General features: G+C 36.6%; 1 protein-coding gene across 9 annotated transcripts in view; it reads left to right on the forward strand.

The window, feature by feature from the left end:
• The window catches only part of inf2 (inverted formin, FH2 and WH2 domain containing), a 44,786-nt gene extending 30,354 nt beyond the window's left edge, over nt 1-14,432 (forward strand). For 6 of the 9 annotated variants that reach the window (XM_012968633.3, XM_012968631.3, XM_012968632.3 and 3 more), the window contains 15 exons: nt 375-514; nt 1,318-1,379; nt 1,705-1,807; nt 3,103-3,188; nt 4,001-4,101; nt 4,183-4,253; nt 5,376-5,483; nt 6,211-6,281; nt 6,479-6,599; nt 7,023-7,187; nt 7,496-7,598; nt 8,685-8,861; nt 9,726-10,655; nt 12,166-12,219; nt 13,610-14,432. In XM_012968633.3, coding sequence (XP_012824087.1) covers nt 375-514; nt 1,318-1,379; nt 1,705-1,807; nt 3,103-3,188; nt 4,001-4,101; nt 4,183-4,253; nt 5,376-5,483; nt 6,211-6,281; nt 6,479-6,599; nt 7,023-7,187; nt 7,496-7,598; nt 8,685-8,861; nt 9,726-10,655; nt 12,166-12,218 — 2,291 coding nt within the window. In that variant the 3' untranslated portion in view covers nt 12,219; nt 13,610-14,432. The remainder of the gene's footprint in view (nt 1-374; nt 515-1,317; nt 1,380-1,704; nt 1,808-3,102; nt 3,189-4,000; nt 4,102-4,182; nt 4,254-5,375; nt 5,484-6,210; nt 6,282-6,478; nt 6,600-7,022; nt 7,188-7,495; nt 7,599-8,684; nt 8,862-9,725; nt 10,656-12,165; nt 12,220-13,609) is intronic. The other 3 variants (NM_001079123.1, XM_031890566.1, XM_031890567.1) reach the window with 3 other exon arrangements.
• Nucleotides 14,433-14,968: the final 536 nt, after the last annotated feature.

Genomic DNA, 14,968 nt, shown 5'->3' on the forward strand with positions numbered 1-14,968 from the left:
TCTAATGCAAAGTTATTACAATGTACATCTTTTTACCTTTTTCTGTGTTCAGGACACTGCAGGCCTCATCTGGCTGCATAAACACACAGGCTGTGTTTTATTTGCTGGGACTCAGAAACATAAATTCTGCAGCACTGGCAGTGTTCATTTACAGCACTAGTGTTAAAGTGTTAAATGATTAAAAAAACTGAGTGCTAGAAAACTTTGTGCAAAGATTATTTTATATTTTTTTAAGAAGAGCAACTTCAAAACATTTTATTAGCCTGTATTGTTTAAATCCATCACAAGTGTTGCACATCTGAAACTTTTTCTCCATGATTAGAGCCCAAGCAAATTTACTGTATGAGAAGATTTTAATGTTCTTATCCTTTCAGATACTCATTCGATGTGGGCATCAGCAAGTTCCAGTAATGACACACCAGAGCCCAACTACTCCAGTATAGAACAACTGTTTTGCCTCCCACAGGCAGTTGCAAAGGAACCTGCTGCCCCAGTAAAGAAACCCCCAAAAGAGGTAAGTTGTTTTATTCTGTTAACTGACCAGATTTAACTTTATTACCCTTACACAGACCTCAGATAGGGGAATGACTGCTAAAACACAGTTTCGACTTTTATATAAAATGTGTTAGTAGTTAGTACATTTAGAGAAAATATCTGAGCTCCAGTGCCATGTGAAGGACCCTGATTGTACACAAGTCCTACACTAACTGTTAGTATTCTTAATCTGTAGTGCATTTACAATAATTAGTCCCCAGGCCTACATGTAATAAGACCATGTTGCACTTACCCTTAACTCAGGAGCTCTAGTGAGAAAGGCAGGAAGTTTTTAAGCCCCAATTAATTAAGGTATTCCTATAAGGAACAGGCCCGGATTTGTGGCGTGGCCACAAAGACATGGGCCTTGGGTGGCAGAAATTTAGGGGCGGGGGGGGGGTCAGTCGGTTAAGGTGGGAGGGCGGCCTCGGGGCGCCCTATTCTGAAATCCGGCCCTGATAAGAAATCCTTGTTCTAAAGGCTTGAATGGCCTTTAGAACAAGGATTTTACAATTTGTGCACAAAATATAAGCGAAATCACCAGTGCTCTGTCTAATCCACACTATAGTGTTGCCCCGCTGCTAGAAGCACCCTTATGCCAGTGCTTGGTCTAACCCACATTCTGGAGTTGACCAGCTGCTAGAAACCTATTATTTGTTGCCAGGAATATACTGTACCATTTCAGATGTTCAGATTAATCCTTTGCAAGTTTTTAGAGTAGATTAATTGTGTTATTTGTGTTGTCTATTAACAGTAGCTGTTTTCATGTTTTTCTGCTCTCAGATTTCCTTCTTAGACTCCAAGAAAAATCTCAACTTGAACATATTTTTGAAACAATTTAAATGGTAAGTATCCATATTTCATTGCATCAATGTTGTATCGATATTCTATGCATTGATATGTGACTGTAAAATACCTTCACTGATGGGCAGGACACACAGGCTAATCTGTGGCCAACTGTTCTATATATTTTATTTAGCAAATGCAGATTTCACCAGATAAAGGTTATGTACTTTAATCTGATGAATAAAATATGTTGCTTGCTGCGACCAAACCTGTTCCAACCTGTAACAAGTAGTTGCTTACAACTCTTACATCACTCTCACTGTATTCATGTGAATAAAATTTCTGGATTAATTTGGGGGTTTATACATTGTCTGTATCCTGCAGCCCCAATGAGGAAGTAATTCAGCTAATTGAGAAAGGAGATCGTTCCAGATTTGACATTGAGATACTTAAACAGTTTCTCAAGCTGCTTCCAGAAAAACACGAGGTAAATATATATTTGCATTGGATCAAAACTGTATAACTAAATGGTAACTGGATATTTATACAGTAGCTGTTATGACATTCCCTCACTGCTGTATATTCTGTTAAGGTCCATCCAGTAAAGTGACTGCAAATAGAATGCAGTGACCCGTGGGTGCATGACAGAGTTCTTCTGTGATTAATCTGCCTGTGCCCTTAGTTATTCTGCAAGGTGATTTTTACTTAATTGCAGGTCAAATGTTTAGCATTTTCTTAACTTTCAGTATCTGAATGTAAAAGGTAGTTTGAAGATTGATATCAGACAATAAAGAAAAGTTTGTGCCACATAATTTGTGTCTTAAAGTACCCCTAACCATTTGTTCCTTAAGCAGGACCCTAATATAAATGGGAGCTGGAAATATTGCTTACCTTCATATACAACAATAACAGCATCTCTTTAGGACAACTAGAGTATTGCTGTTAAAATGTGAAAAATGTGGGCTTCTGTTTAATAAGGCACGCTTTCACTTGCACAGAAGTTTATAAATGCACAGGGGATAACTATGGCACACTGTAAGCTAAAGCATTATAAAAAGATGTATATTAAATAGCTGGAATGTACAAGTTAAAATGCACTGCAGAAAAGGGGGTCCTTCATAAAAGGTGGCTTTTCAGTGGATTCTCTTTGTTTTTCACTCGAGAGATTCCAATTCCATAATTTAAGTAGAAGAGCCCTCAAAAGTTGTTATCCTGTTATGCATGAATGGGTCTCACAGAAACTGCTACTATTTCCAGTAATGTAACTGGGGAAAAAAATTATATGGTTTTGTTGCTGCTTTAAACAAAGTTATGCTTGATTATTAAGTTCTTTATGAAGAAATATGTTGCGTTAAAGGAAAATACAATATTTGGGGTCACTGACTCTGGAAGCCAAAAACTATTGCTTTTTGAGGCTACAGGTTTTTTTTTATTGTTATATTTTGTCTTGTGTTTCTATTCAGACCCTCTTCTATTTATCATCAATCCTTTTATTCACACTACTGGCTGGTTGCTAGGGAAAAGTGGACCCTAGTAACCAAAGAACTAATAAAATTCCTACAAAAACTTAACTAATACATTTTTTATTGTTTGTGGTTTTTGAAGTCCAATTGCAAATTACCTCAGAATGTCACTGTCAACATCATACTACAAGTGAATTTAAAAGTGAACTACCTTTTTTAGTAGTATTATGCTATGCATATTTATAGATGTATTTTATCAGAGGCACACTTTAAGGCAGAGTTTATGTGGCCTTTAATTCCTCTCCCTTTCTATTTTTAGGTGGAAAACCTGAAATCCTACCAGGAAGACAAAGCCAAATTATCAAATGCTGACCAATTTTATCTACTTCTCTTGGGCATTCCTTGGTAAGGCTTTGGGTGTGTTCTCCTTTTCGTAATGCCAGTCTGGTAACTGGGATACAAATGAAAAGTGCCAGTGAAATATGTTTTGTACTTATATTGTTGTTATTGTATATGTGGGTGCATTTATAGGAATTGTTTGTCAAAATACAACAAATTTATAATACTGACCCACATAAAATTCTTACTATATACATGCTTACTCCGTTTACCTACATTCAAATCACTTAAAGCTTCCTAAAAAGGGGGGAGGGGGGGCTGGCTGGCTATGTGCCATTACTCTCAGATTTGGCACATGCCAGATGGGTAAAAAGAATCCTTAGATTCAGGCCCAGCAGCAATGATAATGATTCTGGGGGTGGGAGTAATGTAGAACGGAAGTGTCCAGCTGCAGGCATTTTATAAGTATTCCCTATTGCAGTTCACAAGTGCAATATATTTTGGGGCTATGCACCTAAAGGTGGGTATACACAGGCCAGTAAAAGCTGCTGACAAGCCGCATCAGCAGCTTTATCCGCCCGTGTATGGGGACTTCCATTGGGTCTACCCCACCGATATCTGGCCAAAAGTTTGCCACATGCCGAATGGGCAGGTTTAAAAATCCCGTGGGGAGGAGCTCATGGGCTTGTTGATGCAGATTTTGACAGCCTGCAGCCAATATTGCCTATCTCAAGATGGGTATTATTGGTAAAAGATCTGTTCATTTGGAGACTTTGCCACATAAACGGATCTTTCAGTGTATGGCCAGTGAAAATGCATCTGCTCTGGCAAATATAAATACTGCAATATTTTACATTGCCCTTTATTTGTGTTGCCAGCTATCAGCTTCGAATTGAGTGTATGCTGATTTGTGAAGAAGTAAACCTGATGACTGATGTGCTTCGTCCCAAAGCAAAAGTAGTTAGCAGTGCATGTGATGGTAAGTAAAACACAAGCATTTTTAAAGTATTCTTTTTATATGTCAGTGATCGGCTTCTCACTTTTGTTTGTTGTTTTGCAGATATTATAAGCAGCCACAGGCTTCCTCTCTTCTGCCAGCTAATCCTGAAAGTCGGAAACTTTTTAAACTATGTAGGTACCAAATATATTTTCTATAGAAAAAAAGCTTTTAATTTTTTTTTATTTTTTTTGTTGTCTTTTTCTGGCTATTTTCAGCCTGCAAAGGAAGTCATCTTGTTGTTGGGGTTAGTGACCCTGCATCCAAATAAACAGATCATCTCTGAGAGTTATATTGTATTGCTTTACTTATCAATGTTTTCAGGGTCACTTCTGTTGCTTTTCCATCATACTAAATTAATTAACTTTAACGCTAATTGCCATTTGTCATTGTATACTGCCGTTGGTCTTTCGGTGTATGTAAATTTAGATATAGTTATGTATTACATATATACTTTTTTGCCTCTGTATATTTAAAACAGTGATACAAGTTTGATTATGTTGCATCTACAATGCTGAAATCCATGGCTTCAGTATAGAGTCCTCTTGAATACTATTTATATTTAAAAAACTAAATTACAGTATGGATCCGTACTCTTGATTGAAAGAAAATGCAATCCCTCAAAACAACTTTACATAAAATTGCTCAGAGCACTCTTCTAACCGCTTTTATCATTAACATGTTGTTATAGTTTTCAAGATAATAGCAGTGTTAAACTAATGAATTTAAAACAGCAGTGCCACCTGCTGGTCATTTTAGAGGATTAGTTATGAAAAAAATATTTCTTTGCAAAAGAAACATGCTGTGCTGTTGCTTTGCTTAGAAAATTATCTAAGTATAAAGAGAAGTCATCTGATATTATTTTGCATAGAAGTGACCAGAGGAACATCACATGTTTCTATTCTTTACTGTAGACAGTTGAAATGATCAGTTTCTAATTGATTACAGCAGCAGGTTACAAATTTATAATCTTAAATAATAATAAAAAAAAAGATATTGAAAATAAATGCTTGTAAAGTGCTTAGAAGAGCGCTCTTAGCAATTTTTACATTAATTTGTTTTCCTTTAACCAATGGACAGTGCTTGATGTCTGCCCACTTTCCAAGGTCCAGCCAAAGCGTGATGAGTGTAACACGCACACTAATGTGAAGCACGAGTATTATTATTATTAATGTGATGCACCAGTATTATTCCCACAAACCATTGCCTGCAAGTCAGGTGTCTTCCACGGCTTCTCATTTTTTTCTGTCTTTTAGGGAAGTCACACTGGAAATGCAAATGGGTTCAAAATCGGCACTTTATTGAAACTGACGGAAACTAAAGCCAATCAGAATCGCATTACCTTGTTGCACCATATTCTAGAGGTAATATTACGGAACGAACAAAACATTTAATTTTTATTACTCTTGGAAAATACAGGTATATTGAAGTGTATTTTAAGGCATAGTTTTATCATTTATAGTCATGTCAGAAAGCCAGTTCATTGTCTTGGCCATCCTAAATGCATGTATTTTTAAAGTGTTGGCATATTCCACAGTGCTGTACAATAAATGGGTGTATAAATTCAAGTTACATACAAAGTTACATATAAAGAAAAAAGGATACAAGAGGTAAAGGGGGCCTTGATGAAAAAAATCTTACAATCTAATGCAGATATTTCAGCTAAATCCACAAAAGATTCATTATGTAACTAATAGAAAAAAAAGTATCATGCCATCTGGCTAAGGCAGTGGCTCAGGAGCAACATGTTGCTCGCTAGTGGTCTCAAAAAAGGTGCTTATTTTTTAAATTTTTGGCTTAGAGGCAATTTTTGGTTCCATAAAAAAACAAGTAAACTTCCAAACCGAGTCTCCTGTGGGCTGCCAGTCCACATAAGGGCAAATAACCAATCACAGCCCTTATTTGGTACCTCCTGGTACATTTTACATGCTTGTGTTACTGCCTAACTCTTTTACATGGGAATGTGGCTCACAGGTAAAAAAAGGTTGGGAACCCTGGGCTAAAACTTAGTGGAATATTTTGTAAGGTTAATGTCAGCTTGAGATTCAATTGGTTTTAACTGTCAGATTTTCTTTATGATCCGTTTTTCAGGAGATTGAGCAAAATCACACAGACCTTCTCCAACTTCCAAGTGACCTTGAAAATGTATCCACTGCAGCAGGGTAAGAACTGAAAAGAAACTTAAAAGAAGGTTCCATTAAACCTCATAAATAAATTAAATATATAGTTCTTTGAGTTATGAGGTTTATAAGTTAATGATGATGGAGTATTTTAGGATAGTAATCTTCTTTACCCTACCCAAAAAAGCATATACTCGCTGAATTCTAATACCAATTTTTTTTTTTTGTTTGTTTTTCAGCATTAATATTGAGAATATGTACTCAGAAACAAGTGGAAATTTAAAGAAATTAAGAGATCTGCAGAATAAAATTTCTACAGCAGCAACAGATGTCAAGGATCAGTACGAGAAATCCATTCAGGTACATATACAACGTTGGTGGACAGGCACGGATTTGCGGTAAGGCCACAAAGGACCGGGCCTAGGGCGGGAGGAATTTTGGGATGGCAAGCAACCCAGCTGCATCTAAATTGGTTCCAAAACCACTGGGGACATGCGGGAGATTGGATAGCTCTTTAACTCTCCCACGCCAACCTCCATGCTACAGACCTGATGAGGAAGAATTTGCGCATCACTCAAAAAAGGGAGGGAGGAGGAGGCGAGTGGTGTCCACTGATTAAATCCAGGCCTGTGGTGGAAAACGGCATGATCTAATGGATCTTTTTCTGTATTTCTAAATCAGCATGGAAGAGCCAGTCTATTACATTGTTGAATTTGTGCCAAAATTAATTTGCAACTTTCCATTAAGTGTCCCCCTTAAGTCTTCACTTAATTTTTATCTCAGGAGTGCATGGACGCTTTGAAAGAAGTAGAAGAACAGCTGACAGATATTACTCAAAAAAAGGTGAAACTCGCTGATTACTTATGTGAAGATTCAGCCAAGTTGTCCTTGGAAGAAACATTCAGCACTATGAAAGCTTTCAGGGACCTGTTTCTCAAAGCCAAGAAGGTAACATACATGGTTCCAAATATCATTCTTAATTATTAAGGCCTTTAAAGTTCTGTATGTATTAGATGAAAAAGGAGAGAGTGGTTAAAGTATAATGAAAGAGTAAGGTTTGATGATTTTTGCGGACCATTTTGGGGACTCGTCTGCAAAAAAAAAAGTGAAATTAAGGTTGTTGTGTTCTTTGTTGATCAGCTTAACCCTCTGTCTTGTGCTAGCCTTGCCTGTACAGTAATATTTCTGTTCCTTTTTTAAGCTTTGATTATTTTCTGCACAATGAAAAAGTTTTACTTGACCTTTCACTCTTGCAGGACAATAAAGATAGAAAAGAGCAGGCTGTTAAGGCTGAAAAAAGAAAAAAACAGCTGGCCGACGAAGAAGCCAAAAGACAAAAGGGCGAGAATGGAAAAATAAGTGAGTGGCAATAATGATGGCACTTATGTGGTAGTAAAGGGGAACTCCACAGCGTAAACTTTTTGAAAAGAAAACATAATTACAAGCAACTTAGATATACAAAAATATGCAGCTTTTTTGGAAGCGTTACATAAGCCTGGCCCTGCCTACTTTGAGATTCAAAAAATGTAACAGTAGTCAATTGTCCTCAGCCAGTCTGCATCCTCCAGATCCTACAATTAATTTCCTGCACACATGATATCAATAAGGAAAGGAACATTGCAGTGCAATGCATTGTGAGTTATGTAGTTCCTGCATGCTGTCTGTAAGCTATGGAGCAGATGTTAAAATTTGTAACAATTTGTCCTCTCCTGCCAGGATTTCAAATGATGGCAGAAAGAGAAAAACTGCATATTTCGGCATATAAAAATTGTATTTATTCACACTTTGAAGAAACAGGTTACAGTATATTAGGTATTTCTGTGTTGTGTGGGGCTCTCAAACAAATTTTGGTTCTAAAGACTGAGTTGCCCTTTAATTAAAATGATAAGTCTATTATGTACCATTAATTGTACTATAATTGTATATTCTCCAGTGTCTTAGCTTTTATTATTGTTCTTTCTTTATTAGACAAAACATATATGGCTTGTCTTACTAATACCTGATTTGATAATTATACTTGCTGTAATAATCTGTATCCTAGAGAGGGCACTTTCGAGGATTGCTGCGGGTTATCCTGTAGTGTCTCAGATTTCTGCAGTATTGATTGCTAATTGGTTGTCCTACCACTGTCAAAATGTGCCAGATACAGGTAGAGCTCTGTCTAATTAAAACAAATGCTTGGTTTATGTGGGAGGCTATACTGGTGCATGATTGGCCCTGTTGAGATTAGAACTAATGTACTATTGACAGAAACTTCCATGTTTTAAATAGTCAGATATTTTTAGTAGCCTTAAGGCATGGTGCTCCAGATGATATTATTATACCACAAAGCCAGAAAAGTCAAGTTCCAAGCATTCTGATACTTGCTTGTGTGTGTAAATAAAACTACTGCGCTCAAATCATTACAACTTTTGTTATAAGTTTTTTTTTTCTGCTTGTATTCAGTTCGGAAGGGAGCTGCCAAGCTGGAAGAAGGCTGTATCATTGATGCTTTGTTGGCTGACATAAAGAAAGGGTTCCAGTTGCGCAAAACTGCTAAAACCAAGACGGAAGCTGACTCTTGTCCAAAACCCGTAAGCAGTGAGACAACTGGAACAGATGGCACAGATGTTAAACATGTTGGTAAGAGAACCGAAGTGTCCCCCATACAACAACGGCGTAAGATTTCTATTCTGAAAAGGCAATAGAGGCTTTGCCTCCTTGCAATGGACTGTGCTCTTTCTAACCCGCATGTGCAATTTGCTGCTTATTTTTTTGGGGGATGTTTTGTAAATACATTTTTTTTTTGTTTTGCTGCTAATTTTAACACTAACACTGCAATATGAAGTGCATGAGCTGCATGAACTAACTGTACTTTTAATTGCAGAATGCTAATCATATAAGCACTTTAGCCTGCATGGAAAGATTTCAAGACTTTGTAAATTTAGGAATTTATTTTGTTGTGCACATAAATTATGTGAAGATAAATGATTCGTCAAGTGTTTACATTCTACAAATAGAATTGTAAGAAAAAATATTTAAAAAAAAAAGGAATCCTGATCATGTTTTTGTACTAAGAACATCATAATAATGATGCACAGTGGCATTAAAAAAAAAAGGTCAGTGATGGTGTATAGTATTTATAATGTAGTATGTATAAAGTTTTTTTTCTCCATTTGTTCAAAATGCAAAAAATCTCCTATGCAAGCTAAGGAATAAAACTTGAAGGATTTGGCTATTTGGTGGGTTTTTTTTCTCTCTACCAATGTCCTAGAACAAATGATCATGACCAGCTCTAGGTCAAACATATTCTATCTTGATGTGAAATGATTTTCCCAACCCTCATTTGCTAACATGCTTTGCATCTATCATATTTTGAATTTTTGTACCAGCGGTGGTAATAGAATTTAAAATAGTAAAACTGTTCAAAATCAAAGAACAGAATTAAAATGCCTTATTAATTTCTGTTAAAGATAGTAATTTTATTTCTCTGTTGATATCTCAAAGACCATGTTGGAATTCTACCACAAATAAAACTAGATTCCAGTTTAAACCTGGATGGAACAGAACAACACAAATCCAAGTCCAAAGACAATTGTGGTGAAAACTTTGACAATAAACCAGTCGTGATTGCACCTATTAATCTAGACACAAGTGCCTGTTTAATGAATATATCTGAGCAAAATGCAAAACTTCCAGTCTCTGCACTTCAAGAAGGTGCTAATTTAAAGCAAAATCCTGATACATTTGTTAAAGAGCAAAGTGCTATCGTGACAACAGAGAGTTCTACCCATAACAATATAGATGGTAGCTCAGTGGATAAATGCACATTAGGTCAAAGTCAATGGCCTTCAGAGATCAGTGATGAAGTAGACTCAAAGTACCATGAAATGCCCATGCAGGTGGAACACAAGGAAAGAGCTGTGGAGGGCAAATGTTCCCTGCCAAAACCCAGTGTTTTGGGTACAGAATCTTCATCCAACCAGAATAATGCACTGAATGAGGGATCACAGCAGCATCACAATAATACTGCTAATGAAAGCTTACAGCAAGCTCAGAACAGTGCACTGAGTGAAGCATCCCAGCAGTCTTGCTGTCATACAGGAATTAAGGGTTCACCACAGTTTCAGAGCAGTGCACTGAATGCAGACTCCCAGCCCTCTCACACTAGTGTAGTCGGATCAGCACAGGCTCAGAGAAACGAATTGGATGATGTTGCACTACAGACTCGGGATACTACAGTGACTGAAGGCTCACAAGTTGAGGAAGATAAATGTAATGATGAAGGTTATCCAGAACATAAAACCATGGGTGAACACCCACTAAATAGTTCATCACATTCCACCACACTGCAGCAGTCCTCTGAGGATGGGCAAAAGGTTAAAAGAGGATCTTCTAAACATAAAAAGAAAAGGAGGAGTTCTAAACACGGAGAAGGTAATAATATTTTTCTTACCAAAGTTTGTTAAATTCATTTTTTTTATTGAAAAGAAAATTACTAGAGCATTATATAGTTTTACTTGGATTCTTAATAAAGTCAAGTGCCCCCTGTCGAAACAAAAAAGGCACTTATCCATTGCAGTGTTGTATAGCTGAGTAGAAGGGTAAGAGCAGGCAAGGCTACAATGTAATAGGTTAGTGCTGATTTGAATTCCACCTCCCATTAGTTTTCATAGAAAAAAGTTTTATAAAAATTTAAACACATCAGGTTTTCAATCTGCTACAAACAAACCCATTGTGCACCAGTCCTGGAACTAGATCACTTATTTATAAACACAAGTGTAATGTGCAATATACACCATGGTTTACCACCAGCACCAGCTAAAAAGCATGCTCTGCAATTTGTGGGCAATTTACAAATTAGAGCCGAGAGTATGACTTGGCCAATTGTGCCTTGTGCACTAGACATTAACAACTTTCTGCCCATGCTTTAGGGTAGTCTTAGATGGGCTTTTTGTCGGCAGTACAAAATTGCAGCAATAGCTGAATGTTATGTGATTCAGCTGTTCTGCAGTTACAGACAGTGCCAAGGCAAAGTTGTTTGTGAGCCTTTTTCATCTGCATAGACAACAAAATGTCCCGTGTGACATTGCCCTTATAGACTTTTTTTTTTTTTTTCTTATGCCTGACTTCTTTATTTTCCCTGCTTGTCATTAACACTTCCTTCTCTTTTCTCCACGTTCTCTACCCCTTGCTTACTTCTACTTTCCCCACTCTACTTTAGTTTCACTTCTTCAGCTTTCTTCCCATAATGCCACACTCTCCTCTTTATGTACATTTTAACTTTGTAGACACTCTTTTTCTCCTCTAAACGTTTGACAGTTTCTCAGTGATTTCTTTTCTACCACATGCACCATGGTTCTTTACATTTTTCCTCGTATTGACTCTTTCTTGTCCTTGTTCATCCTCTGTACATTGCAGTACATTCTCTTTCCATGCGCCATTTTCTATTGCTGTTTCTTCCACTGTTTACCTTCCCATTCCAATATGGCATTCCATTCTTAATTCCTACTCCCCTTATGCTTTCTCCCTTTTCTCTTAGAGTTGGTTTCCGCACAATTTTGCTTTGTTTTTTTTTTTTGTTTCATTTTTTTTTTAATCCTGTAATTTATTTTTCTCTCCATTAGCCTGTCAGAGCAGGCAAACACTGAACCACTAAATCCAGTTGCATAACATCAGTATGCCCTTAACTTAGTAGGCAGAAAAAAGCTATGCCTTGAGCACATTAACGCCCCCCTGAGCAATAGAGCATCATGGTCCTAAAAGGAAAGACAAGAGACTTCTGTTGTGTAAGAGTATCTCTTCTGCCCCATGTGATCTCCTAGTTGATGCTAAATTATCTGGTTTTAGTCAGTGAAAATGATTGCTTTATCCCCACTTGATTCATTTGCTAATTAGAAATATAAATTACACTATAGTCCGGTGTTTTTTTCTCTCTATAAAACAGAGGATGGAGTTGATTCTCCCACTCATAAAACAAGAGGTTGTGTGGTGCAGTAAGGTATGTAAATGTTAAATGTGTTCACCTTAATGTCCAAGTCAAAATCACACACAAATTACTAACAGTCTTAAAAATGTATTAATTTCCAAACTAACTTTATTTAAAGGATGATATTTCTGTGTGCATCTGTCATTTAATATCAACTAAATCTTTAATTCTAAATCTGTGTTGTGTGAAATTTATTCTAATTGCAGTTTATATTGCAGTGGTGAAACTACAACTGGTGCAGCTGTGCTACTCTTTTGACCCTTTAACCTAAAGCAGCCCAATATAAAGGCCCAGAAATTTTGGGCATTAATGAATTTTATACAAATTGAAGATCTGACGCATCATTTCTTACAGTGCACTCATTTTAGTTTTACCACTGTTTCCCTAACACTGTGTGCTCATTTGTGCAATGATAAGCTTCCTACAGTTCTAATGGGTTTATGTTCTGCAATTATAGTTATGGATATTTGTAAGCTTAATGTACTGTCTTCATACTTGCAGTATCAAGAAGGCATTTCATGCAATTCTCCACATTTTAAACACATATGTTATTCTCCGGCATTGCTGTTTAGTTCCATTGGGTTGCAGTGTGTGGAATTCTGGGCTATTAATGAATTTGCTTTCAGTATGTTCTTCAGAAATATTATTTTTTTATTTTGGTTGACCTCAAATGCATACCATACAAGGGGCTATATACCTTATTGGCCACCTTTTTTGTTTTGTTCTGTTTGGAACATCTGACAAATTTCATAAATTATAGAAGTTTTACATACTCTCAGTTGTGCCATAATAATGCAGATTTTTTTTTTTGTTTTTTATTTTCTACCTAGAGCTGTCAAGCTGGGGATCTGCGGGCCTAATGTGCCATTCCAAGATATTTTGTATAGCCCCTAAACTGCTCTAGAGATCCACTATATGCAAATAGTTAGACAGGACTGTTCTGGGTAATTCTAACCTGCAAGTTTCTACCAGCTGGAAAGGTTTTTGTCGTTTATTTACAGCTACTGAGTTGCAGAATGCTTTTAGTTTAAGTTAATTCTGTCTCACCAGAACAGCCAGCAGTGAATAACAATGGTATCAGGTCCTCTTACTAAAGGAGACCTAAATGTCCTTGTTGTAATGGACTAAAAAGCTTTCCGATGGCAACGTGTGACTCTTACCTGCCCCTGACTCAATGGCTGCACTCGTTTCTGGAGTATGACATGGATAAAGTTAGATTTTTTAAATGAGTTTATATGATGGATTTATATTTGCAACTATTTCAACCATTTATTCATCTTCAACCTTCTGCATTCGTTGGCAGCATATTACTGGACATGCCAAAGGCAATATTTCTGTGAAATTACAAGAATCTAAATAACAAACTTTTATTATTTCCACTAATTCATTGGTGTTATTACAGGTGTACGAACAAACAAGATGGCCAAGAAATGAACCAAGCAGAAGACACATTGCCAACAGCTTTTGCCTAACTTGCTTTTCTATAGCAACCTGCACAATAATTGATGCCTGATATACGTCTGTTGTAGGACTCTACATCGGGGTATTTATCACTACATTAAAAAAAAAAAAAATTCAACATAATATATATAAAAAATATATATATATTGATTTTGTATCTGGTGATATGACAAGAAAATTTGCCTGAAAGTTCACCTTTACAACCATATAGGATATAGATAAATTGAGCAAGATGTGTATGCAGCGTGTCTCAGGCACCCTATCCAGCCTGCAAGCACTGTGTCTATTCACTATTCACTGGTCAGTAAATTGATACACTAAATTATCCCCAGGAGTGAACATTTTGTATAAAAAATAATACTCAGGTTGTTATTTGGTGATTGTTAGAGAGGAACTGCTTCCATGAGCTTATCCAGCCAGGCTTGTGCACACAGTATGCTTCCCTGTTGGTTAATGTTCTCCCTCTCATATTTGACAGCATTTTGCATATATAGTTGCAAAGTTTATCTGCAGTTTATTAATGCAGTTTGTATTTGATGGTCCTCTACAGAGGAAATCCATCTTTAAAATAGTATGATTTAGGTGAGCCTTTATTTTTTGTTTTTTTAGTTTGTATATTTTGTATTGATGCCATTAACAAGCAAAAAGATTGACTATGAGGGTTCTGTTATTCTGTTGTTTTTTTTTCTTAGCTTACATTTCAGGCCCTCTCCTATTTATCTTTTACTATAATTCCAAACAATATGGGCACTAGGATAATGAAACGTTAGTCATCAGATGTAAATAATTCACAAACCATAGAAAATCAAGGCTAGATGCAGACTGTCTTATAATACTGCTGCCTACGTCATAATCATAGTAAATATTAAGGTACACCAAAAAACAACTATTGAGATGTTAAGGGATATATGACCTGGTGCAAAAGTTGCAAATTTTATTACACTACCCTGATACAATTTTAAAAACAATGGACCGGGAAGCCTTGCTTTTAAACATCAAGAGGTGTAAGGAAAATGCAGACTGCAGGGTACATCTAAAATTAACCTGCTTGTTTGTTTTTGGAGCTCGGGAGGAAACTCACACAAGCACGGGGAGAATATAGAAACTCCTTGCAGATAGCGCCCTCTCCACCTTTAAAAGAAGAAGTGAGCAACATGAACAACGTATTGAGTTCCAGCAGAATTACAGCACAGATTTTAGTGGAAATATTTGTATATAAGCAATATAAAAGAGACACATAACCTATACAGTGTCATATTAATAGAAAAATATTTCAGATCCACACCTAGGGGCCTTTTTA

This window comes from Xenopus tropicalis, chromosome 8 (genome assembly GCF_000004195.4).
Source record: "Xenopus tropicalis strain Nigerian chromosome 8, UCB_Xtro_10.0, whole genome shotgun sequence".
Lineage (NCBI taxonomy): Eukaryota > Metazoa > Chordata > Amphibia > Anura > Pipidae > Xenopus > Xenopus tropicalis.